Source organism: Sceloporus occidentalis, unplaced genomic scaffold (assembly GCF_023333645.1).
Source record: "Sceloporus occidentalis isolate IW3139 unplaced genomic scaffold, rSceOcc1.0.p SCAF_62, whole genome shotgun sequence".
Lineage (NCBI taxonomy): Eukaryota > Metazoa > Chordata > Lepidosauria > Squamata > Phrynosomatidae > Sceloporus > Sceloporus occidentalis.
In genome coordinates, this window is record NW_028317042.1 from 1705212 (window position 1) to 1731003 (window position 25792).

Genomic DNA, 25792 nt, shown 5'->3' on the forward strand with positions numbered 1-25792 from the left:
TGCTTATGATCATAAGGGCTCTCCTTTGATGTCTCAAAAATTAGCCAGGTAGTTGATGTTATTGACTTCAATTAAATCACCCAGAAAGGCAGAAAGGCCTCAGCAAAAACTCAGATTTGCACCAAACCGTATGGTAACGGGGAAAGACATATTATTAATGGATAACTGTGTATTTCAAGCATCTGAAGAGAGAGAGAGGTGGACCAAAAGGAAGGCCTACTTGGCTATAACTTTTGCTTTTTTTGCGCTGTTATTCATTTAAATGTGCATTAAATTCCACCAAAAAAAGTACCTCTCCTACTCGCGCATCACTAATATGGTTGCTGGAGAATGCTGGTTGGTTCATCAGACAGTTTGGTATCAATTCACAAATTTCACTATGCATCAATAAAATGAGTTGTAATGAGTTGCAACATGAATTTAGGCAGTTAAAATGTCACCTCATCTACATACCAGGATTAAAGTAATTTAAAAAAACAAATGATACTATACTATGAATTTCATCGACTACTGCAAGGCTCTTTGGACCTCTGTTGGCCCATGAAATCTATGAGATGGACAGCAAGGTGTACGAAGGATATGGTATCCAAAGTTTATGCTTAAAGAGAAGTATGCATTCAGAGAGATGGAAAAATATCATGCGGTATCAATGTAAGGAAGGCCACAAAGCAAGGTCCATAAAGACATGGTTGGATGAGTTTGTAGTGTTGAGGAACTCGAGTGGCTCACACAAAGGCCTGGCCTTAACCTGACTGAACACCTATGGGATGAAGTAGAATGCTGATTGTGGGCCAGATTAGGCCTTCTTATCCAGGGCCGGCCTTAGGGGTGTGCGACCTGTGCGACCGCACAGGGCGCCATGGTTGCAGGGGCGCCTGACAGGGACTTAGATTAAAGCATCGGGGGTTTTTTTTGTGGTTTTTTTTAAAACTTTATTTAACATCATTCATGTTAAATAAAGTTTAAAAAAAAAAACGATGCTTAAATCTAAGTCCCGGTCAGGGGCGCCGAGCGGTTGCTCGTGAAGTTCTCGGCAACCGCTCGGCGCCCCTTACTCTCCGTGACTCCGTCGCTGTGCCGGCACCGCGGCATAGCGAGAAGACGGATGCCTCCCGCTCTCACCGCAGGACTCCGGCAACAAGGTAAGTGGGGGGGGTGTAGTTTGAAGGGGCAGAGGGGGGGTGTAGTTTGAAGGGGCAGAGGGGGGGTGTAGTTTGAAGGGGCAGGGGGGGTGTAGTTTGAAGGGACAGGGGGGGTGTAGTTTGAATGGGCAGGGGGGTAGTTTGAAGGGGCAGAGGGGAGGGGTAGTTTGAGGGGCAGTAGTTTGAAGGGGCATGGGGGGTAGTTTGAAGGGGCAGAGAGGGCGGGTAGTTTGAAGGGGCAGAGAGGGGGGGTAGTGAGGGGGGGCGCCAGAGGAGTAGTCCGCACAGGGCGCCACAACGCCTAAGGCCGCCTCTGTTCTCATCCAATATCAGTACCTCACATATGCTTTTGTGGCACACATTCTCCAAATCACACTCCAAAATCTTGTGGAAAGCCTTCCCAGAAGAGTGGAAGCTATTATTGCTGAAAGAGGAGGGGGCTGCATATTAATGCCCAACAAGCTCACATAGGTGTGATGGTCAGGTGTCTGCATACTTTTGATCATATAGTGAATGTAAAGTTTAAAATTTTATTTCAGAGCACCAACATGAATACATTTGATTTCCGGTATCTACAAAACTTACAATCACTACAGGGAACAATACACAAGGAACAAGAGTACATTAAGAGCATAAATCAGAAGGGAAATGGGTCCAATATAATTATAATCTATTATCATTTGTTGATTAACAAATTCACGGTCCATGGGTCATATGATTTATATAGTAATACGAATATATTTGATACAAGGAATCACGTAACATTATATGAATCTTCCTTTTCTTCTTTGTAGAGGACACACAAAAAGCAGGCTGTTAGAAATACACCAACCAGCTGTAAGACACATACAAAATATGTTATTAAAATGTTATATAATGTTTAATATATTATTTGAGCCAAGCAAAAATCTAAAATACATTTGGGGAGGTTGTTTGCTATGGTAACTAAGGGCTTCCCTTGGAGGCTGTAAAAGAGGTAAGATACAGATTTCTCATAAGGTCAGTATGATATCTCTTTTTAAAACAACCGGTTATTAAGTATTGTGTTACTTGGTTTAATTAATCGCATAACAAATTGGCTCTTCTAAATCTTTTCACTTTGGGCACTTATAAACTTAGATACAGCCCTACTATAGTTCTCCAAGTTTTGGAGATACAAGTAAGTGAATACTTTGGATTTATGTATAAATTTGTAATAAAATATATGATCTTCATCTGAAGTACAATGATGAAAAAACACAATCTGTTTAATCTAATAACACAGATTATTGTATTGTTCTTCTCCGTTTTGAATAAATCATTCAAACGTTCACAGTGTGGGTTGGAATACTATGTGAACCCCTTGATTAATCACTTCAACAAAAGCTAATTGGAGTCAGGAGTTATCAAACCTGGAGTCCAATCTATGAAACGAGATTGGAGGTGTGTTTTAGAGCAACTTTGACATAAAAAAAACATTTTGAGTTTGCTATTCTCAAGAAGCATCTGTTGATGTGAACCATGCATCGCAAAATAATAAATAAATCTCAAAAGGTCTACAATGAAGAATTATTGATTTTGCATAAAGCTGGAAAGGGTTACAAAGAAATCTAAAAGACTTAGACAAATCGTTCATAAATAGAGACAATTTAGTACTGTGAATACTCTACCTACAAGTGGGCACCCAACCAAGATAACTCTCAAAAGGACAATGTAGAATGCTCAAAGAGGTAAAAAAAAATCCTAAAGTAACAGCTAAACGCTTGAAGGAATCATTGGAACCGGTCTTGGAATCTCTGTTCATGAGTCCGCCATACGCAAAACAGGCATAGAGTCCATGGCAGGACACCACGAAGAAAGACGCTGTTCTCCAAAAACATTGGTGCTCACAAACAGCACCTTGACGCACAAAACTAAGGTTAAATTGCCTGGGAAGAACATGCAGCACTACATATGGCATAAAAAGGGCACTGCCTACCAACATGAAAACATCATCCCAGCTGTGAAGTATGGTGAAGGGAGCATGATCATTTGGGGCTGTCTTGCTGCCTCTGTGCCAGGACAGCTTGCCATCATCAAGGTGATAATAAATTCCCAAGTTTAATAAAGTATCATACAGGATAATGTGAGGCTGACTGTCCGTCAGCTTAAAATCAGTAGAAGTTGGGTAAAACAGACTTTTACAATATTTGCAAGGCATCTTATGCCCAAGTGCCGTTGCGTGTAATTTTCCCATACTTAGCAGCACTCATACAGTGCAGATAGGCAGAATATTCTGAATTACAATGCCACTGTTGTAATACTGTTTAGGAAAATATTTAAGAGATTAAAGGATTATTAAAATGAATTATTGTTTAACAAATTTTTTTCTCCTCTTTACCTAAAGAACGATTTGTACTGTTTTGCAGACTTTTATCAAATAAGGAGAGATTTCCCCGTTTATCATCTACTGTAAACATGATTTCTGTGTTTTACAGATCTTTGTTTTCAGAAATTTATTTAAATAAATGTAAAAATGGTTAATGTCATACTTCAAATATTATTTAGTATGATTTCGACTAAACCGATGCTCTCGTAGTTGGTCCTAGTCTATTGCATGTTGTCATTGGCCACAGTGATATAAAGACCTATGTGTTTTCATATGCATCCTATTTATGGCAAATTTGTTCTTCACGTATCCTTAAAAATGCTGGGTTTGTCCCTATTCTGGACAAAAAAAAATATTTAAACTGTGAACATGAAATATGGGGATAATGTACTCCTTACACTCCCCTTATGCTCTCAGGAATGAATAGGTAATGTAATGATTTCATTGGGAAATGTAATGCAGTTAAATCCATATTAATATAAATGATCAATGAATCAATAACTCACATTCTTAAAGGTTTTTTTTCTTAACCTTAACATTTTAAGCTGAGCCATTTTATAGTACATCTTTCTAAAACGTTTTTTTTTGTTTTATGTGTAATAATGACATTTTACCAGTTGGTGGCACTGTTGTCATTTGTTTTATGAAATCCATAGGAAATCATTTTATGTTGTTATTTTCAAATGGCAAGAAATAAAGATCTAAATAAACTATTAGGGTTTCATTAGAGTTCAGAAATAGTTTGCCGGTGAAAATTATATGAAAATATGCTGCCAATAAATTATATGGGCTATATTTGTTTTCATGTTTTTCTATCACAGTGCTTCATTTTTTGTGTAGGTATGTGTGTTAGTATGTTACTGTATGTGCAAGTGTGTAAGTATGTCAATATGTTACTGTGTGTCAGTAGATTATTGTGTATGTGTTAGTGTAAGTATGTTACTGTGTGCAAGTGTGTTTGTATGTATGTTAATATGTGTAAGTATTTTACTGTGGGTGTTAGTTTGTTAGGGTTGTTAAGTATTTTAGTATGTGTAAGTATTTTACTGTGTGTGAATGTGTGTAAATATATTAGTTCATGTGTGTGTTAGTGAAAGTATGTTACTGTGTGTAAGTATGTTAGTGTTTGTAAGTATGTTAGTATGTGTAAGTGTTTTACTGTGTGTGTGTAAGTATATTAGTACTGTAGGTGTATAAGCATATATATACACAGAGTTACACACACAACACCATATGCTCACACACATGTCTGTGAGCATATGGTGTTGTGTGTGTGACTGTATGGCATTAGCATGATTGTTTATATCCACATGTAGTGTTAGAGTGGTGTATGAGGTTAGCATGTCTGTGCATGAGTGTATGGTGTTAGCTTGTGTGTTAGTGTGTGTGTTACTGTAATCTATTAATGTTTGTGAGCATATGATGTCTGTTAAGGTATGAGGTTAGAGTGTATAGGCGTATGTTTGTGTGTGGGGGTGGGTGTCAGCGTATGATGTTTTCATGTGTCTCTGTGTCAGCATATGGTTTTGGCATGTAAGGGGTGAACCTAGAGTTATTGCCACCCGGGAGATGAAGAAGAGGAGCAGGAGAAAGAATATGTATATATGTATGTGTACAGTGGTTGTTTTTATGCTAGTATGTATGCGTGTGAGTTATTACCATAGTAACCAATGTTTATTGGATGGTTTAAAGAGTTGCTTTGATGATAAAACTTTGCACCAGAATCGTGTTGAGTAGACCTTGCCGGGGGAAATAAAATTGTTTCATAGACTTCATTATCAATAACAGGGCAAGAGATATTCTTGTTCTTGCTTTTATACCAGCAGCAGAAACCGTAAAAGTAAATAACCAATTTCCTCTTTGTTTCATTATATAATGTATCATTTCCTAATTGAAGTGTCAGAACAAGCAAGAATGTATCTTGAGTCAATTTGGTATTGTTTTTTTTTTTTAATTTGGAGCAATACCAGGCACATTTCTTACTGCATTATTTAGATTATTATGATTGCTTCATTGTGAGGAGCCGGGGAAATTACATTTTACTTTCCGTACCTTATGCATTAAACATTATACTGTTAACAGATGATATTAAAGGGAAATGAAATGTGCAGTGTACGTTTACAATTTTTAAGGGAATTAAATTAAGATGTTGGAATGGATAGCACTGGAGAGTACTGGGTTTTTATTTCACGTCGTTCCAATAAACATTATGTGAAGATCTGAGGGTTGGCCATTTTCGACAGTCATGTGATATTTTATTTACGTTCCAAACACAAACACCAGAGATGATTCCTTCTGGCAATGCTAGTGATATCCTGTTTCAGTGAAAAAGTCCTTTTACCCATAGACCTTAATTGGTAGATGGTCCCCTGGGTAATTAAGACTGAGGTATTCTGCAACTGACCTAAACACATGCAAAAGGGCCATTATGCAGCTGTTAGTTACACTGAAATTTGGGGGGAAATTATTGGAGCAGACAATGACAATACATTTTTAGAGCTTTTAAGTGAAACTATGGTTAGACTTCCCTTTAAGGCCATCCCCATGTTATAAAACATAATAAATAATATAATAAAACCTACCTATTTCACCAGTTTTTTTTAATCTTCATCCTTACATTGGTCTAGGGCCACAAACATTGTCTGGGTCACTTTATTCAACCTGTGAGGCCCACGTAGACCTGGTTTGTGGGGGTCATAGCTTACATTAGAAGCCCCCTTTTTTATTGATTGTATATATGGGTTAAACATATTAATAATACATAGAAAGACCGTTCAAGTTTTTAACAAGCACTGAATCGGATCCAGGAAAAAAAGTTCATAACTTTTCATAAATACAAACTTCTACTCGAAACGATAATAAAACTTTATGTGATCGAATATTGTACAGATGTTCCATGTGAAATAAAGTCACACATATTTATTAATGAGTTCAATGCACACACACACACACACATATATATATATATATATATATACAGCTGTTTCAGTGGATGAAGTCATGACAAATATAACGAATAGTTTTTACTAGATAAAAAACATATTAAAATGCAACATGAACATTGAAAAAAAATTAAAAATACTCAAAATAACTGGATGATATCCTGGCCAAAACATGTCCCCTTTAATTAATACAAATGTAGATATCAGTAAGACAGAGATCCTGAATCTAAGACGAGACCAAAGACTGATTAAGGTCTGAGTCTTTACATCAGTAAAAATGGGCAGACTAGACGGGGCCAAATGGGTCTGATCTGCGTTCCAAGTCTTTGTTTCTATGTTCTATATGTACTCAATTAGCTGGGTGTTTGCAGATTGACTTTACTACACATGATGGTTTATCGACCGCCACCTGCAGCCCAACCCTAGGACACATGATTTGGGGTAGAGTAAAGACATCTCTTTATTAGCATAAACCAGTCTTAAAGAAACACCTTGGCCCTATTTTGTGTTAAGGAGCTACTCCAGGATTCCCCCGAAACAATAAATGCATATAAAAGTACCCTCAAATGCATTGTTCAAAAAATAAATAAAAAATACTTACCTAATCCGCTGTAGCTTCCTACCCCCTCCATGGTGCAATATTCTAGGGCACTGATTGGCTGCTTTAAGATAACAATTGCCCTCCCGACCTGCTCATACACATTACCTGATACCCCCTACATATCACTCAAGCACCATAGACGGAAGGAAGCATAAAAGGAATAAGAAAACTCCAAATTCTTACTGTAAATTGAAATATGTAGAGATATGCAAACATCGATCACTCAATTAATTAATCGAATGTACGAAGGTACGTCTTAAGTATAATTTACTTTCGACCTGAACTCTCACCTGAAAACATGCAATTCCCACAGAAACTGCTCCAATGATCAAGAGATGTTCTTGAAGGAATTCTTCCAGTTTGGAAATACATCCTATCTGTATGCAGAAGTTAAGAAGTCATTTTCAATGTCCAATGATCATTTACAATGGTGCTTAAAAATACACATGCGCGTGAAAATTAAGACCTTTTTGGTAATGAGGCAGAATATAAGAGACAGATGTAGGTCTGATTCAATGTGATATTGGAGCTTAGTTAGATCCATTAACTAATCATTTCCAATAATTAAGGTATAAGAGTGACTCATCATGATCAGAATATTTATATTATTATTTTTTTGTCTCCTTGTAGTCTATGTCTATATAAAACACTGGGGTATATTCACTAAAAGAAGTGGTCAGTTGTTACAGATTTACGTGAATGACCAAACCCAACTTCAGTTGTGGACCCTTGGATGCCAACACTTGGAAACCAACGTGCACATACAAATATGAAATGCGCGTATCTTTACATTGGGCAACTTGTTGCCATATTACAAGATTTTAAAATGCTGAAATGTAGCAAAATATTTCTTACCTCCACTTTGAAAATATTCGAAGGGTGATCTCGTTTCCCACAGTACGGAGTAACGGTCTTGCAGCAGCTGTCAGGCACCACCCGTCCGTCGGATTTCTCGGAGTTGATATATAAACTGTATTTCCAGTCGGCGTAGCTGTTACTGCCACAGCATCTAAGCTGAGCCATGAATGAAAGCCAAAGATGCCCGTTACGTGGATAAACCCAGCAATAACGGAAAGTTCCAAGTTTCATACAATACTGATTTGCTTTGTAATTCCCATAAAATTCATGTACTGTTATACTGAATTAGATTTTTGGTCAATAAGGAAATAGATCTTTTCAACTATCCATTCTATATAACTATTAACAGGAAGTAACAAATGTTATCTCGTATGGTCCCTTTAAAGTTGAACGGTGCTAATTCTTATTAGACTTGTATGTTGCCTGATTGGAGGGTTGGAGTAGAGGACGTCACCGGAAGCTCCGCCATTTTGCCTTAAGATAACCACATGTGAATGTCTTTTAAAATGGCGGAGCTTCTGGTAACATTGAGTGCAGACAAAGGAAGGGGAAGAGAAGAAAGGAGAAGAAAGGAGACGAAAGGAGAGAAAAGAGAGGAAAGATGAGAACAAGAAGGAGGAGAACAACAAGCAGAGCTACGAGACAACAGAGAAGGTAGGGGGACATTCAGAGAGCATGAGAGAGAGAGTAAACAAAAATGAGAGAGTGAGTGAGAGTCTAAGAGAGTGTGAGAGAGTGAGTGAGAGTCTAAGAGGGTGTGAGAGAGTGAGTGAGAGTCTAAGAGAGTGCGGGAGAGTAAATGTGGGTGCCGGATTAAGAATTTTGTTCCCGAAATTGAAATGGTCCCTGATTTTCCTCCAAAACGAGCAGGTAGGTAAAAAGAATTTGTTGTCCAAAAACGAATGGGTCAAAAAAGAACTGAACAAATTGTCCGAATTGTTTTTGACTCATTTGCACATGTCTACAAGATATGTACCACTTCTAACATTTTCATTTAAATTTTCTTATTTGCTGTGTATAAGAGTAACCGTCTTGGATATATTTAAAATGATGGCTTCATCCAAAGATATTTGATAATATAGCTTTGTCTACGGCACTAAATGCGTGCGACGAAGTCTTTAGTTGAAGACGATGCCCTTCATTGGGCCATCATAAAAATGACAAGCACTTTCAGTGGCGCCAAGGAGGATTTACAAACTGTCAGATCATTTATTTCACGATGAAGATTAAATAATAATAAATAATTCTTACATCTTCCTGCATTTGATCAATTGCATCGGTAATGTATTCCTTCCCGGGCTCTGCATAATGACGCACAATAGTCTGATTCAGATGTTCTTTAAGCTCTTCGCTGATCTAAATATTAAAAATACAAAAAATATGTTTAAAAAGGGATGCTGGGTAAATGTTGGTGTTGTCACCATGACAACCAACAGTATGGTTCAATCACCAGAACCATTTGTTGCTATGACGAGAAAACCACTTTCCAATTTCTTTAACAGAATTACTCTTTATACATGATACCTCAAATACATTTTGTTTACCTGTGAAGTGGGGTACCATTGATTTATATTTTAAATATCCCTGTTTCATATTACATTTATATACATTTTCTATTTTAAATCTAGAAAATAAATATAAAAAGATCTGTAGATCACAGTTTCCATGTTCTTATGGGTTTACGTGAATCTTAGATCTATATTTCTATCCATTTCTATTCTGGAGAAGAACTTGGTCAGCTGTCCATTGTCTAACAAATACATTACCCCAACTCCTGGATAATCTTACCATTTCTAGTATTTTAATTCTCAACCCTTCTCTTATTTTATGTATTAAAATATATGTCACTGGGTGACATTAAGTCTAAATATAGAGGTTGTTTATTTGCAGTTATAACAATATGAAGCAAGGGCTTTTTATAGATGTCTCCAATACATCCTATTTTAAATTGGATTTTGGTTAGGGAAATTCTATGTAAAAAATTAAGACAAGGCCAAAAGGATAACTATTTTACTTAATACATTACTTTTAATGCATGTTCTAATTTCCGAGTAGCATGTTCTAGCCCAAGCTGATGAGACTCCGCTTTTCATGTCTCTAATGTCTCTAGCGCTGGATAATAACTGCAAATAGTGTTCAGCTGCTATAAGTCACAGCATGAAGAAGCAATGTGTTTTCCCGCGGGAAAACAACTACAGTGTAAAAAAAAGATTATTATTAATCCCTGGGACTGTTACCCAAAATGGTACGTACATGTTACATCTATGGACTATTATACCCTTAAATTTATCATCATCATCATCATCAAAAATCATGGATATTTTGCTTCACCCAAAAATATTATTTTTAATTAGTTATAATACCTCCCCCGGGTTAGCCCCCCATAATAATTTTTTTTACAAAAGATCATGGCATTTGTTAGATCTTTGTTAGATCAGGTTTGATCAACTGTTTTTTTCGTTAGATCTACTCTAAAATAAGCAATATTAACTATCTTTTTCAGGGGGGGCTAACCCGTAGCCAGCCCCCCCTCAACAAAAATTTCAACAAAATGTTACTGATTATGATAGCTCTACGTTAGATCAGGTTTGATCAGACAAAATTTTTGTTAGATCTAGTCTAATTACTGAGATATTGCATATTTAATGAGGGGGGGCTGGCCCCCCCTCAACTGAAATTTGGATTTTTTTTATGGATCTTGGTAGATATTCGTTAGATCAGGTTAGATCAACAGTTTTTTTCGTTAGATCTACCACGCAGGAGGCGGTATTCACAATCCTATTTTGTGTGCGGGGGATGGGTACACATAGGGTCTGGCCCCCCCTCAACTGAAATTTGGATTTTTTTTTATGGATCTTGGTAGATATTCGTTAGATCAGGTTAGATCAACTGTTTTTTTCGTTAGATCTACCACGCAGGAGGCGGTATTCACAATCCTATTTTGTGTGCGGGGGATGGGTACACATAGGGTCTGGCCCCCGCTCAACTGAAATTTGGATTTTTTTTTATGGATCTTGGTAGAGATTCGTTAGATCAGGTTAGATCAACAGTTTTTCTCGTTAGATCTACCACGCAGGAGGCGGTATTCACAATCCTATTTTGTGTGCGGGTAATGGGTATACATAGAGGCTGGCCCCCCCTCAACTGAAATTTGGATTTTTTTTTATGGATCTTGGTAGATATTCGTTAGATCAGGTTAGATCAACTGTTTTTTTCGTTAGATCTACCACGCAGGAGGCGGTATTCACAATCCTATTTTGTGTGCGGGTAATGGGTACACATAGGGTCTGGCCCCCCCTCAACTGAAATTTGGATTTTTTTTATGGATCTTGGTAGATATTCGTTAGATCAGGTTAGATCAACAGTTTTTCTCGTTAGATCTACCACGCAGGAGGCGGTATTCACAATCCTATTTTGTGTGCGGGTAATGGGTATACATAGGGTCTGGCCCCCCCTCAACTGAAATTTGGATTTTTTTTAATGGATCTTTGTAGATATTCGTTAGATCAGGTTAGATCAACTGTTTTTTTCGTTAGATCTACCACGCAGGAGGCGGTATTCACAATCCTATTTTGTGTGAGGGGGATGGGTACAGATCAGGCCAGCCCTGATCTAATGTAGAGCTATCATAATCAGTAACATTTTGTTGTTGCTACGGGTTAGCCCCCCCTGAAAAAGATTGTTAATATTGCCTATTTTAGAGTAGATCTAACGAAAAAAACAGTTGATCAAACCTGATCTAACAAAGATCTAACAAATGCCATGATCTTTTGTAAAAAAATTTAATATGGGGGGGCTAACCCGGGGGAGGTGTTATAATCTGGAAATATTGGTTAAATTAGAACCACAGCCCGTTTTGTCGTGATGGAAAGACTTAAACCTTAATCAGTCCTTGGTCTCATCTTAGATTAAGGAGCTATACGTCTTTCCCATGCATGTTTAACTTCCCTGCCTGGAAGGTTTACCTCTTCTAAAAGAAAAAATATAAAAAATAATAATAATACAAAAAAATTATATATATATATATATATATATATGGACAAACTTACGGTATCATAATATATATATGCCAGGAGACCTGCAGCAAGTTCAGCAGCATAAACCGAAATTATTATTGACAAATACTGGAAAGAAAAATACAGTAAATCAGATTATTGTTCGCAGTCAAATCTGTTGAATTAATTATGTACAGTGTAACATATTCTCTGGTTTCCAGGCTATAAAATTCACTTTTTTGGAGTCAACAAAGGCTCTGAAAAGGGACAGTCAGTCTTTTTTGACCCAAACCCGATTGTCCCTTTTGACTTTCACTGATGTGCTGGATATAAGTAAATGACAGTGTTCTGCAGTCACAACTCAATAATATGTATAGAAACAGCAGAAAATGGGTTTATAAATGAAATTATCTAAAGAAAACTAAAGCTAAGTGCCTTATACTGTTACAATGATTGATGTAAAAAAAAAAAAGGCTTAGCAAAGCCCTGTCACTCGCCATGCCACTGACCACATCCTCTAAAACCAAAAAGTCTCTTTCTGGCCATTCTAATAACCCCGGGGGGGGGGTATATTGGTGATGAATGGAGAAGATAAGTTATGGTTAGCATTCCGTATAAAGGGAGTGAATTTAGGCCAAAGACATTCAACATTTCGTAGAAGGAGTTATAAAACAAAGCAGTTGACTATTGTTGTTGATCACTCACTGGTTGGAAATGCCATCCTGGAATCTGATGAAATGCTATTTACGTGCTCTTAACCCCTTAAGGACAATGGGCGGTCCCTAAACCCATTGAAAAAAACAATGCATTTTGAGCCCATTCATTTACGGGCTCTGTCATTAAGGGGTTAAACTCTCGTTCCGTGCATCTAAAAGAATTCTAGAAACAGCACCAACATGGTAGACCACCCAAACATGATTAGTTTACCATACGGACGTCAATCATCTTTCGGGGGGCTATTTATACAATTACCAAATTAAATACAGATGTATCAATGGCATATTAATAGAGAGATAGATTATAAATACACTCTTTGTAAAAAAATAAATATAGTTCTCCTAAACAAGATGATCCTGTGTTTATTCCATATCTCATTAGCTATACATTGTGTACAACGCCACTCGCCTCCTGCTTCGCTGATCTCTGTCTAAACACTTTTCAGACGCAAAGTCATCAATTGGAATATAAGATGTAATTTTTAATTGGGAAGAAACATACACAGGTTCCACGGTTACTTAGTAAAAAATAACAACATATCTGCAATTAAAGCGCTCTATTTTTATATGCTTAAGCAAGATATATACCTTATTTAGGATGATGTTCCTTTAAAACCAATATATACATTTCACAAAGTAGAGAAAATTCATAAAAGCATCTAAAGGAAATAGTCAGATTTTTAGCCCCGGGAAGTATGTTCAAAAAGCTTGAAAACTTGCTTATTCCGGAGCCCTCCTGTAGTGATAAAAAGGTAAGTCAAAGGTATATTTAGCATAGACACACCTGGTCAATTATGAAAATAAAGATCTAAAGATAAATACATTGCATTGGATCATCTACCAGTCCCGGTAGAGTTATTCAGCTCATGCCGCCAATATTTGCATGTATTAAATAATTTCCAGTCAGACGTCATTAGTAATTTATCAAAAGGAGAATGTTCAAATTTTTGGTATCTTGAGCTTTAGACTCTTCTAACAGTTTCAGATCTAGCTAGCCGCACAATGTGCGTAAACAAGGTCTAATTATCCACTTAACTTTATTTGACTGTATGTTAAAATGTCTGATGATATTTTGAGGTTGTTCTCATCCCCCCCATCTCATATTTGAGAATGTCTTTTGGATTATTGCCCGTCAAGCCAACAGAGAAGTCCGGACAAGCTGGTCAAGAACTTGATCATCAGGATTCACATCAATGATTGGTTGTGTAGGTGTATATTATAGGGTTTTCACTCTGAAATAACAAAAATATTTTATAGTGACCTATACCGCAAGCTAAACTGTAGCTAAAATTATGGCTTTGCCCATATATGCAGAATCTCTCCATATACTTTTGACCATTATCCCAAGACTCCACCAGCTATTTGCCGTTCAGGGGATCTCTTTGGCCAAACGTATCTCCAGCCACATGATATACTTGCCGCCACTCAGCTCCATTACTGGCTCAACAAGCGTTCTTGGGTCTAAGGGCACCACCATGTGCAGAAAGTGGTTCCATTGGCCTGAAGAACTGGTCTACTGGCCAACAGCACCACAAAACTGATCTGCTGCTGTAGTGTCAGCCACTGGGCGGACATGTCCGGCCTAATGGTACATAAGCATAAAAACATAGTCGTGCATATGCAGACATTGAGCCGCAGTTACGTCATCAGGCGGCTGCTGGCCTTAAAGTGCCAGGGCCACCTCGCCATTGCCAGTCCGTCCCTGGACACTGGAGTGTCCCTTTAACATTGTTAAGAACTGTGATTTTAAAACAATTGAAATTGTATTATTTGTGTATTATTTGTATATTAATTGGGAGGGAAAAAAGAAGTCCAGTCATTTCAAGGAAAATCATTTAAACAGGTTACCGTAAAGGCATAAGCATAAAGAAATCAATTAACGTCTGAAAGACGGATTCCAGAAGTTATGAAATAATTTTTATTCCACAGTACTTTATAGGTATTTTCAGTGATTCTATATGTTTAACCTATGAAATCTCTTAGCTGCCTCTTAGAACAGATGAATATTAGAATTTAATATATTCCACAAAAAGAATGCATGCCGGTTTAGGAAACCACGATGTGATAAAAGCCGGACAGATTACTAAGGGCGACATATTCATGTTTCTAAAAATAGGTTCGGTCTCGGAGGGACATCGCTACTTCTTTTCATGGGAATGTTAACATAACTAATTAGGACTTTAATATAGAGCGAAAATTGTCACTTCTGTTTAGAAGAAGTAATTATAAAGATCAATTAATTTCTAGTTGTTGGCCCTGCTTCTAAAGTACGTTGAGGATTTACATTGCCCTATGCACTTCATTCCAGCAGCATTAAAAATGATGTAAAAAAAAAAAAAGACTTAAAAAGCCAAAACTGTATTATAGAGGATGCCAACATGTTAATAGATATAATATAGTTATCCAATATACTGTATAGGGTGCTGGGATGTATAGCGAGAGGCATTAATAGCAGGAAGAGAGAGATGGTTCTGCCACGTTACAGATCTCTGATCAGACCTCAGCTAGAGTATTTGGTCCAGCTCCAGAGACCCCATCTCCAGAAGGATATCGTCAATCTGGAGAGAGCTCGGAGGAAGGCGGCTAAAATGGGGAATGGCTTGTAGGAAGTTAATTTCAACGGAGGAGAAATGTGAGAACCAGAGGTCATGGTGTAAAACTAGAGGGTCAGAGGGTTAGATGTAATGTAAGGACCTTTTACTCTACTGAGAGGGTGGTAGATACATTAAACAGCCTCCCATCAGTAAAGGAATGCAACCATGCATTGGAGCTTGATCCTGAAAGCTATCCTGAACCAAGGACTGATTAAGACCTGGGTTTTATATCAGGAAAAGCGGGCAGACTATCTGCTGTCAAATTCTATTTTTGTATGTTTTTATACGACCGGCCCAATGGCTAGTAAATGCGTGGCCCATGCTGGACACACCTGTCTAGTAGTGCTGCTGGGTGGGTGTAAAATAAAAGCAAGGTTTTACTAATACACGTGCAATGCATTTGAATCTAAGAGTATGTAGATTAAAAGCAATATTAATTTTTTTAGGGGGAAAGGACAGAAAACAATTTGTTTTTCATTTATCTGATTACAAGCTCTTTAACGCAAGGAACTAAAACAGAACCTACAGTCCATTATAATAAAGAGTCTTCCTGCAGAATATAGCACGGGGACCCATCGACTCTGTGTATAATATGTGTAGGAATAGCGGATTTTAATGTCTTTACTGTTACACGCCGAACTTAATGATGCTCCGTCCCCAAGACACAAAAAGCAAAATGGTCCAGTCAGCAGGAACATCACATTGGTTGCTATGGTAATAAAGACACAGGAATATTTTTTTAACACTTTGTATAAAAAAAGAACATTCTCTTCTGTAAAACAGGTTACTGCAATGGCCAAATCTACACACACATATATATATAAACATATGTACTGTAAGAAGCGTCGTGTAACTAGTTAGTGCTACATAAATATAAATAAATATATATATATATATATAAATATAAAGAAATATAATAATAATAATAATAATAAATTAATAAATAAATAAAATATAATCATAAATAAATAATGATAATAGTAATGTCGCATCTTGAGGTTGCCGTCTTGGATGTTCTACGAGCCTTGAAGTGTTATCTACCAGCCATTCCCCCATGTGCCCGGAATCCTAATCTTCACAGTGCTAAGGCTGTTATTTTAGAGTAGAAGGAAATTAAAAATCTGCTTATTTTCCCTTTTTTTACTACATTACTATAATAATGTGAAACTTCACCTAGCAACCAAGAAAACACGAGTTCCGCGGAAAAGCTCATAGAGGAATTACTTTTGGTGAATGCTTTTGTGTAGCTAATCTATCACAAGTATTTATCTTTAGCTTTAATAAAGGACTGGGCCAGCACCGTAGCTACAATGCTTCGCCGCTACAAGATTAGATGTGCCTTATAAATAAGCTTGTGATACTTTATTATGCCCTATAATAAACATACATTTCTGACAGCTTCTATTTAGAGAGTAGAGCAAATCCATGCAGCGCGATTTGTCAATGTAACAGGAACTGTAACCTCGGACTGTAATTATAATGGAGTCTAACATAAGGTGCCTATAAAATGTTTATACTGGAGAGTTGGACATCTCATTGATGTAGAAAAATAAATATATCATCTACTTTCATTTTAATTTAATTAGAGTAAATATTTTTTCATACACAAGTGATTTTATACCTGGCAGATTAATGTCAACAAATTAGCAAGACATACAGGGCCGGACTAGGACTGAAAAGCAGCCCTGGAAAAATTTGGAGACCAGCCCCGTATAGTTTATCTCACGGTCAAGCTCTTATACCCACACGCACCCCTTATACATACCCGCGTCACACTATTCGCCATTCTTTTTATCTCATTATTTCTATTAAAATGCCAGAAAGCAAAAGTGTTAAAAGGCCCTAATAAATTAAATACATTACACATAATGGGATGAAAACATTTGCTACTGCCAACATTTTTAGATGAAAAAGTTCAATTTTATTCAGCGGAACAAAACACTGATCACATTATTCTTCACGATATTCTGGTAAGAAACTTTTATTTCTTTATAAATTCATGTAGACTATTTTTTTCCATATTTAATAAAAGCTATGATTGAGACATGTTTGGTTTTTATTTCCTTTCATTTGACAACCTACCCCCGAGTTATACACCTCTGCCCCCAGGCTTGCCACTCTGTCCACTCTGCGATATAGGGGGTTAAAAGGCATATCATGGGTCAGAGTGGCATATAGGGGGTATAAGGCATTTCTGGAGGCAGAGTGGCATAAAGGGGGTTAAAAGGCATATCATGGGGCACTCTGCCTCCAGAAAAGCCTTATACCCCCCCTATATGCCACTCTGCCTCCCTGATATGCCTCAACCCCCTATATGCCACTCTGTCCCATGATATGCCTTCTAACCCCCTTTATGCCACTCTGCCATAAAGGGGGTTAAAAGGCATATCATGGGACAGAGTGGCATATAGGGGGGGTATAAGGCATTTCTGGAGGCAGAGTGGCATGAAGGGGGTTAAAAGGCATATCATGGGGCACTCTGCCTCCAGAAAAGCCTTATGCCCTCTATATGCCACTCTGCCTCCCCGATATGCTTTATACCCTCCTATATGCTCCTCTGCCCCATGATATGCCTTTTAACCCCCTTTATGCCACTCTGCCTCCAGATATGCCTTTTGACCCCCTATATGTCACTCTGCATCCAGAAATGCCTTATACCCCTATATGCAACTCTGGCATATAAGGGGTTAAAAGGCATATCATGGGACAGAGTGGCATATAGGGGGGTATAAGGCATTTCTGGAGGCAGAGTGGCATATAGGGGGACACACTTACATACACACACATGCCGATTCTTTTTGTTTTTAACAAATACAAAAAAATATTATACAGTACAAAAAATACATTGGTTTACTGACCTTCTACTTCTCTTGACTTCCGTCCTCTGGTAGCTGCACACTGTTCTCCTCTATGCTGACAGGATGTCACTGACCTGACATCCGGTGCTGCACCAGTCTGAGTGCGAGGGGGCGGAGCTTCCACCTCACGCTGCTCCCATCACTATGCGGCCATCAGACTGCTGGGAATGTAATCTAAACGGCCGATGCGTGCTGATGCCGCCGGCCGGAGCTACTTTAACACTTTTTTTTTTATTTATATGGTAAGCTGGATCGGCTTGCCATATAAAGTAAAAAAAAAAGTATTAAAGCAGAGCCGGCCGGCGGCATCAGCACGCATCGGCCGTTTAGATTACATTCCCAGCAGTCTGATGGCCGCATAGTGATGGGAGCAGCGTGAGGGGTGAAAGGTCAGTGCGAGGGGGCGGAGCTTTCACCCCTCACGCTGCTCCCATCACTAGACGGCCATCGCACACGGCTGCTGGGTGTTGATGCCGGCCGGCCGGCCGCATCAGCACCCAGCGGCCGCTTTGATTAGATTTCGGGCAGCCTGGGGGGCAATTGCCCCTGGCGCCGAGGGAGGCCTTCAATGCCATTTGCAGCCGCTCAGCGGCTGTCTTCAGGGTTTGTCTGCCGGCCGCCCAGCCCACGGACCTGCCGGCCCACCGGGAAATTTCCCGGTATCCCAGTCCGGCCCTGAAGACATAGTTCAGTCTATATTAAAAAGGAAGGAAGGAAGGAAGGAAGGAAAGAAAGAAAGAAAGAAAGAAAGAAAGAAAGAAAGAAAGAAAGAAAGAAAGAAAGAAAGAAAGAAAGAAAGAAAAAGAAAGAAAGAAAGAAAGAAGGAAGAAATGAAGGAAAGATGGGAGGAAGGAAGAAAAGAAGGAAGAAAAGAAGGAAGGAAGGGAGAAAGGAAGGAAGTAAGGAAAGAAGGGAGGAAGGAATGGAAGAAAGGAAGGAAGGAAAGATGGAAAGAAGGAAAGAAGGGAGGAAGGAAGGAAAGAAAGAAAGAAAGAAAGAAAGAAAGAAAGGAAGAAAGGAAAGAGGGAAAGAAGGAAGGAAGGAAGGAAGAAAAGAAGGACTACAGTTTTGGATGTAATTAAGAAAAATGCAGCGGTGGATTAAGGGGCACTGGGGCTATACGTATACATACATGCCACTGTGCCAATGCATTAGCAAACTCTTGGCTACTCAGTTGGATAACTATATTTATTTTATACAATTCTGGAATATTTTTTTTGTTATTATTCACATACTACAGTGACAGCAGAATTCAGCCTTGGTTTACAAATCTCTCGCATTATGCCAGGGTGGTGGTGTTGCCAGTGTCTCTACTGGCTACCAGCAGTGGCATCTGGGTGCCATACACCAGCAACACCCATCTCAGCGCAACCCTTCGATCAAGCAGGCGGCCTATATTTATCATCGAACCCCTCCTTAACTACTTCTTATTGACTGATTCTGACACATGGCAGGGCTTGAGAAGCTTCCTGCACCCTCAGTGATCATGCACCAGCGATGGATCTCTCTGCATATTTATGGATCCGATTCGTGAATAGGGAGCCCATTATTAAAACATTTTCCCCTGGAGGACAATATACGACGTCAAGTTCTCACCTCTCAGGAGAAGTCTATCCACATTTGTTGTATGCGTATATGTCACTACGGTTTTGACTGCAGCTGCCGCACACTTCTGTTCATTAACGGGGTTCAAGAGGATTTATGTAGAACCACACACAGAAATAGCAAAATACTCCTAAAATAAACCATTTCCAGCGTGCTCCAGCTGCGCTTATTACATAAGGTCTCATATTCCCCACAATGCAGTTAGTATCCAAGGACAACCAAGAGAAACACAGATGACAAGTCATAAAACAATGTCAAAAACTGTTAAAAATCCATCCATTAGTGTGTTGGTTTTTTTTACTGTAAACTGAATTAGTTGGTGAGAGAAGTAGCTGTTTTGAAAAAGTACTGCTGCCATATCCTGTAATAAGAGATCGGACAGTTTATTTGATCACATAGAAATAACCTTGGGAGCCATAAATCTGAGCCTTTTTTTGGTTCATTTGGATTTAACCCCTTAATGACAAAGCCTGTACATGTTCAGGCTCAAAATCCATTGTTTTCAATGGGTTTAGGGACCGCTCTTTGTCCTTAAGGGGTTAAAGGTAAAGCCCAGGAAAGATTTAGTATGGAAACAAAATAAATAAATAAATAACATTTAATTTACTTACCTTAAGGAGAAGCTGCAGCTACAACTATCCATCTCCTCTGTGGTCTGCCAATTCTCACCACTGATTGGTTGCTCAAACAACCCATTCAATGGCTGTAAAGTGTTCTCATTGAAATCATTAGGAGCTTTTTCCGAGCATGGAAATGGGGGTCTCAACAGACCCATACCTGTAGGAAGGTGGCCAAAGGCATTCTGGAGGATATAATTTTATGCCCCCAGTCTGTGGGTTGAAGGGACAGATTCTTCTGCTGTGATTATATATAAGACTCCCAAATGATGCCCAAATGATGCCTTTGCTACCAGTATTCTATTATTATTAATAATTATTATTTATTGATCTATATGGCGCCATCATACTCTGCATTGCTGTACAATGGGTAAACAAGACATAACAAGTAGTGTTTAACATAACAATTTTACTTACAGAAACAACAGGTGAGGAGAGCCCTGTTCAAAAGAGCTTACAATCTAGAGGGACTTGGGACGCAAGATGTAAAAGCGCCACTGTTAGAGATGGACCAGACACACTGGTACACGTATTGTCCAAAAGTAGGAGAGGGACTAGAAAAGTGAACTAAAGGACAATAGGAGGATGGACATTAACCCGTTCATAGGTGTCCTCAAAGAAGTGGGTCTTTTTGAAGGGCCAAAGGCAGGGGAAAAGATGGATAGGTCGGAAAGTGGGCATTCCAGAGGATAGAGACAGCCCTTGTGAAGTCTTGTAAGTGTGAATGAGAGCTAGAAATCAGGGGAGAGGACAGATGGAGATAATCGGATGATCGGAGAGACTGCTTAGGAGTGTATTTATTTAGACACTGACAGAGGGGAGAGGTGTTAGTAAATTGATGCAAGTGAGAGCAAGATAATTCCAGCAGCAGCATTCATAATGGATTGTAAATGAGGCAAATCAGCTAAGACGGGATAAAGCGGGCATGAACAAGAGCCTTACTAGCTTCTTGTGTTAGGAGTGGATGCATGAGGGCAATGTTTTTAAGATGTGTTATGGTTGATACCCCTGCTTGAATGCAGGTGACTAACGCGTTGGTTTCCCGAAAGCCACATTCGGTGAGCAACTACATAGACTCTTTAAGTTGGGCTAATAAAGGGTTAATGTTTCAAGAGTCTTAGGGTCAGCGCATACAGAAAGCTACCGGGTATGTTTAGGGACAGCAAGAGTTGGGCTAAGCCTTATGGCAGACGTTGTATGCAGCAGCTGCCGTACTCGAGTCAGCTTATTCCTATCCAGCATGTAGACATAACGCATCATATGTGATAAAATTAAACAGTGTTAAAATCAAATCAGGGCCTATTAAGATGGTGGTGATATACCTCCGACATTAAACATTATGCCATCACTTAAATGTAATTATATTAAAATTATAATTTTGTAATTGGGCAGACTAGATTGGCCAAATCGTTCTTATCTGCCGACACATTCTATTAAAGAAAAAAAAACAGGGGTAGGTTACATTTTCTTGCTATCATGAAAGATAAGAAAAAAATATTAACTTGTAAATGGTTGAACAGGGAAAGACTTGATTTAATCAAAGTATTAATTTGAATGCTATCTTCCGAATGTCACTATTAATACTTTGCTTTAACCACATCTAAAATGAACCAATTACTTTTTATTGAGCGTATAATTTTTGGGTTATTAGATTTTCTCATTCTATCCTTCACATGTTACTTAATTAATAGCCTACAGTACAAATACATTCTTTTGTACTCTTAGGGGTCTCAACATTTTCTTTTTTTTTAATAATTTATAAACCATATGATACTGTTCAAAATTTAATATTTGATGGCGTTTCAGGGTAGGGTGTGAGTTTCTGTTTTCAGTGAGCAAAGGGGGATAAAAAAACCAAAGGTGGGTATAGTTGGGTTGGACAGATCCCATATAGTGTACACATGTTTGTAGTGTTTGCCAATGAAAGTGTTTTTGTTTATCCATTGAAGGACACCCATACCTGGGAACTTCTCAACGAAGGGTTCCTGGAGCTCTCCCTCTTCTGGGGAGTAGCATTGCATGGCGACAAAGGTAACAATGCGCGGGGGTGGGACTTGTTGTTCAGGCGGGCAGACTAGCTCTAGAGAGCCTTAACTATGCAGGGTATGGGAGAGAATCGGTATGGGAGAGAATCTGGGCTGTGAGTAGGTCAGTAGGTGTTTCCAAAAGCAACTCTTTTTTGACAGGAGAAGAACAGCCAGGGGAGCAGAGTTTTTTTCCGGTGACTCCAGGTCATGCCAGATGACTCTTCTAGCTGCAAAATCAATTGTAGCAACGTCTTCTTGTTCACTGTGATGTAGGATATCGGATAATATTGAAGAGAGGCAGCTTCAGGAGCCAAGAAGGAAGGCCCTCTCCAAGAAAGTTTGGAAAAAGTCATGGACAGACAGCCAGAAACTGTGGACACCTGTGGACGCTATCATTTCACCTTTGCCAACATAAATCATATGATTCATGCATTTAGAATTGTTTTTTTGACACCTCCAGAACAGGGGTAGGTGGGAGGGAAAGTGGTATGGCATGGACTCTCCCCAAAGGTTCAATTCGATATTAACCTCCTTCACAATACCACGACTGGATGGAGGGCATAGGAAGCGGTTATATGTCAACTCCTCTATATTCCCAGTAGTATATGACAGTTCACTAATAGTTACATATTTTATTTTACTTACTACTGAAAGGCAGCCTTTGTGTTCTCGGGACATTGCACAGCATCCAAGAAAACCGGCGACCATCACAACACTGCCAGCAAAGAGTAGGATGGACGCGGACACTGATAGCGTACTGGTGGCAAGGAAGGTTATGTAGCTACTTTTCTCTATTAATGTCCATAGACCCATCCCGATCACAGCAGCACCACCCATCTGTGTCAAGGAAGGAAATTGTTATCATTAAGAAGACAAGAGAAAGCATAACAACAAGAGTTGGTACAAGTTTCTAATTCAGACCTAGAAATTTACCTAATTGACCTAATTTTGTTTGATTAAGGGGTTTTGTAATTCATCTCAGTCTTTAGTAGGGAAAGGGAATCGCACACCACCGCATTGAGTTTAGACAAATATAACATGTTTCAATTTTAACATTATTTTCACTTTTTGCAATAAAATTATGCAACTTTTCATGTAGAGATTCTCCAAGAACCATTTCAATGTTTCAATAGACAATTTGGGTAAATAAAATACTTGTTTATGTCTATTATCTGAGCCATTTACATAATATTTAGGGTAGTGGAGCCAACCAAAACTGGCAAGGGAATAATTAAAAGTGATTGCCCATGGTATTTAAAGAGTTGGGGCCAAGAATCTACAAGAATCTTTTGTTTCAATGCTGTGTTTACTTGCAGCTCCATATATAACCACCAGGGTGTCAAAACCCTGCTCCCGCGAGCCGAAAGATTGACCCAGAGAACCAGATAAGCGGTAGTTCTTCTGGAGTTCTCTGGGTATGGTAGGCAGGTAGCTGGAAAAGCAAGATGGCTGCCTCTAGTACGGCTTTTGTTGTTACAATCTATTAAAGGACTGTAACGGTCAATCATCAAGAAAAAAATATATATAGGTAACTGAGTTTTCCCATATTTTCTATTTCATTGCAAGATCATACAGACTCTATATACTGCCAGATTTACGCAACAACTAATAATTAATCAGCTGAATTTAAGCCGAGCTAAAGTAGGTCAGAAGAAGAAAATCTTGAATTTTTACGCACTTCCCAATGCTGATATTTGTTTCTTTCTAACTAGAAGAAGTCTTTTTGTCTCGGGTGCTTTCAGTATTCTGCTAAAATATTACTACATATCTTACTACGTAAGTCAGCCATAATAATTTCAACCTTTATAACTTCAATCTATAAAAACGTCCTTAGGAAATCTGTATAATCTTTTGTGATGCAGTCGCCCAGATCCCTGACTCTGTACAAGCAGTTAACATCAAACCTATTGAAATTTACCCCTAGGGTAATTATATTGCAAGGCATGGTAAAAAAAAACCCATAAAGTAAGTGTTGGCTGACCGGATAGCTTAGCTAATGTATAATGGAACAAGAATAAATGAATTATACACAAAAAAACCACAATTCTTTAAAAATAAAGAGTGTATAGTGTGTAGACCTCGAGGGGGCAGAAGAGCTTCCACCGGCCGACAAATGTAGCAGGGTGAGTTTTTGTGTGTGTGTATTTGTAAGCATGTTTGTGTGTATGCGCGTGTGTTTAATAAAGAGGTTAGTGTGTGTGTATTAGTGTGTGTTTAAATATATTATTGGGTGTGTTAATATGTTAGTGTGGGTGGGTTAAAGTAAGCATGTTATAATGGGTGTAAGTATGTTACTGTGTGTGTGAGTATTTAGGTAGGTTGGTATGTTACTGTGTACGCTTGTGTAAATATGTTACTATTTGTGTAAGTATGTGTGTGTGTAAGTATGTTAGTATGTGTGTAAGTATGTTGCTGTGTGTGTGTGTGTGCATAATTATGTAACCATGTCCGAACTCTGTCATTCTGTAATTTTGCAAGAAAAATATTCGTATATAATTATGAGACTTCTTTATCTGAAGTGTCATCGATTATGTGTTCAGCTTACCCAAAACAGAAAGTTGTACAAAAATAGCAGGTATTTCAGAAAGACCGTGCCTCTGTCATTTCTTTCTTCATCATAGGAATGTGTCATATCTGCTGCAGCTAAAAATAAACAGTCAATGAGTTACTTCTAGCTCAGCTTTTTTCCCCAGGAGCTTTTCCCAAATGAAAGCTCGACCATTATTATTATTATCTGCATTCTGTAGTTAATTGATTTCCTTTCAAAGCTTTGATAGCATGTAAACAACATTCATTTCAATCCAGGCTCACTGTGGGCTAATACCCCACCTCACAAGCCTGGAGGGCCTGGGGCCAATAGGGCAGCATACTTACTCATACTCGCAGCGTATTTACCTGGGTGTTCACTAGGCCTGACTCCCTCCGTGGCCACGGTCCTCGCTGTGGAGCATCAGTACATCCTGGAGCTCAATGTTTTAAAAGTAGTCTACATTTAAATGGAGATACCCCTTGACACATAGAGAATGGAGAACTGTCTCTTGGGAGACAAGACATGACGTCATATCCCATTGCTCTACTTTTTAAGGACACACTGTGCCGGGCAGAAGGAAGCTATGGAGGACTGTGCCAACATGGCCCAATCCTGCATTATGTTAATGGACCAGTGGGGGAGATTAGTGACCTCCCTTTTGACTGACGTAATAGGCCTGCTGCCCCCCTGGACCTGCTGTATTCACCAGAATCCACCGCTGCTACTAGCACATCTCGCTGCTAGCTCTCTACTGACTGTTCTAGACTAAAGGGTAATATGTTATCAACCTACCTATATGCTGTTGGTTACACATGTTATTAGCGGTGTTCCCTAGTCTTTGTTTGGTTCCCACTGCTCTGGTGCCAAGATAAAGCTGAGACTTACAGGGTAACACAAAAAAAATGTCCTTTTTTTGATCTGAACAGAATTACCTATTTTTTGTTCATAAAAAAAACAGCT

At 38.7% G+C, this 25792-nt stretch overlaps 1 protein-coding gene across 1 annotated transcript; it reads right to left on the reverse strand.

Annotated features, from left to right (window-relative positions):
- Positions 1 to 1896: 1896 nt before the first annotated feature.
- Positions 1897 to 24934, reverse strand: LOC149287279 (tetraspanin-11-like). Its single transcript, XM_089493005.1, has 7 exons — positions 24848 to 24934; positions 22948 to 23139; positions 11940 to 12014; positions 9142 to 9246; positions 7888 to 8046; positions 7323 to 7409; positions 1897 to 1977 (listed from the first exon to the last, which is right to left on the reverse strand). Exons 1-7 carry the CDS (start codon positions 24932 to 24934, stop codon positions 1897 to 1899), a joined length of 786 nt encoding a protein of 261 aa, XP_089349131.1.
- Between the last annotated feature and the right edge of the window lie 858 nt (positions 24935 to 25792).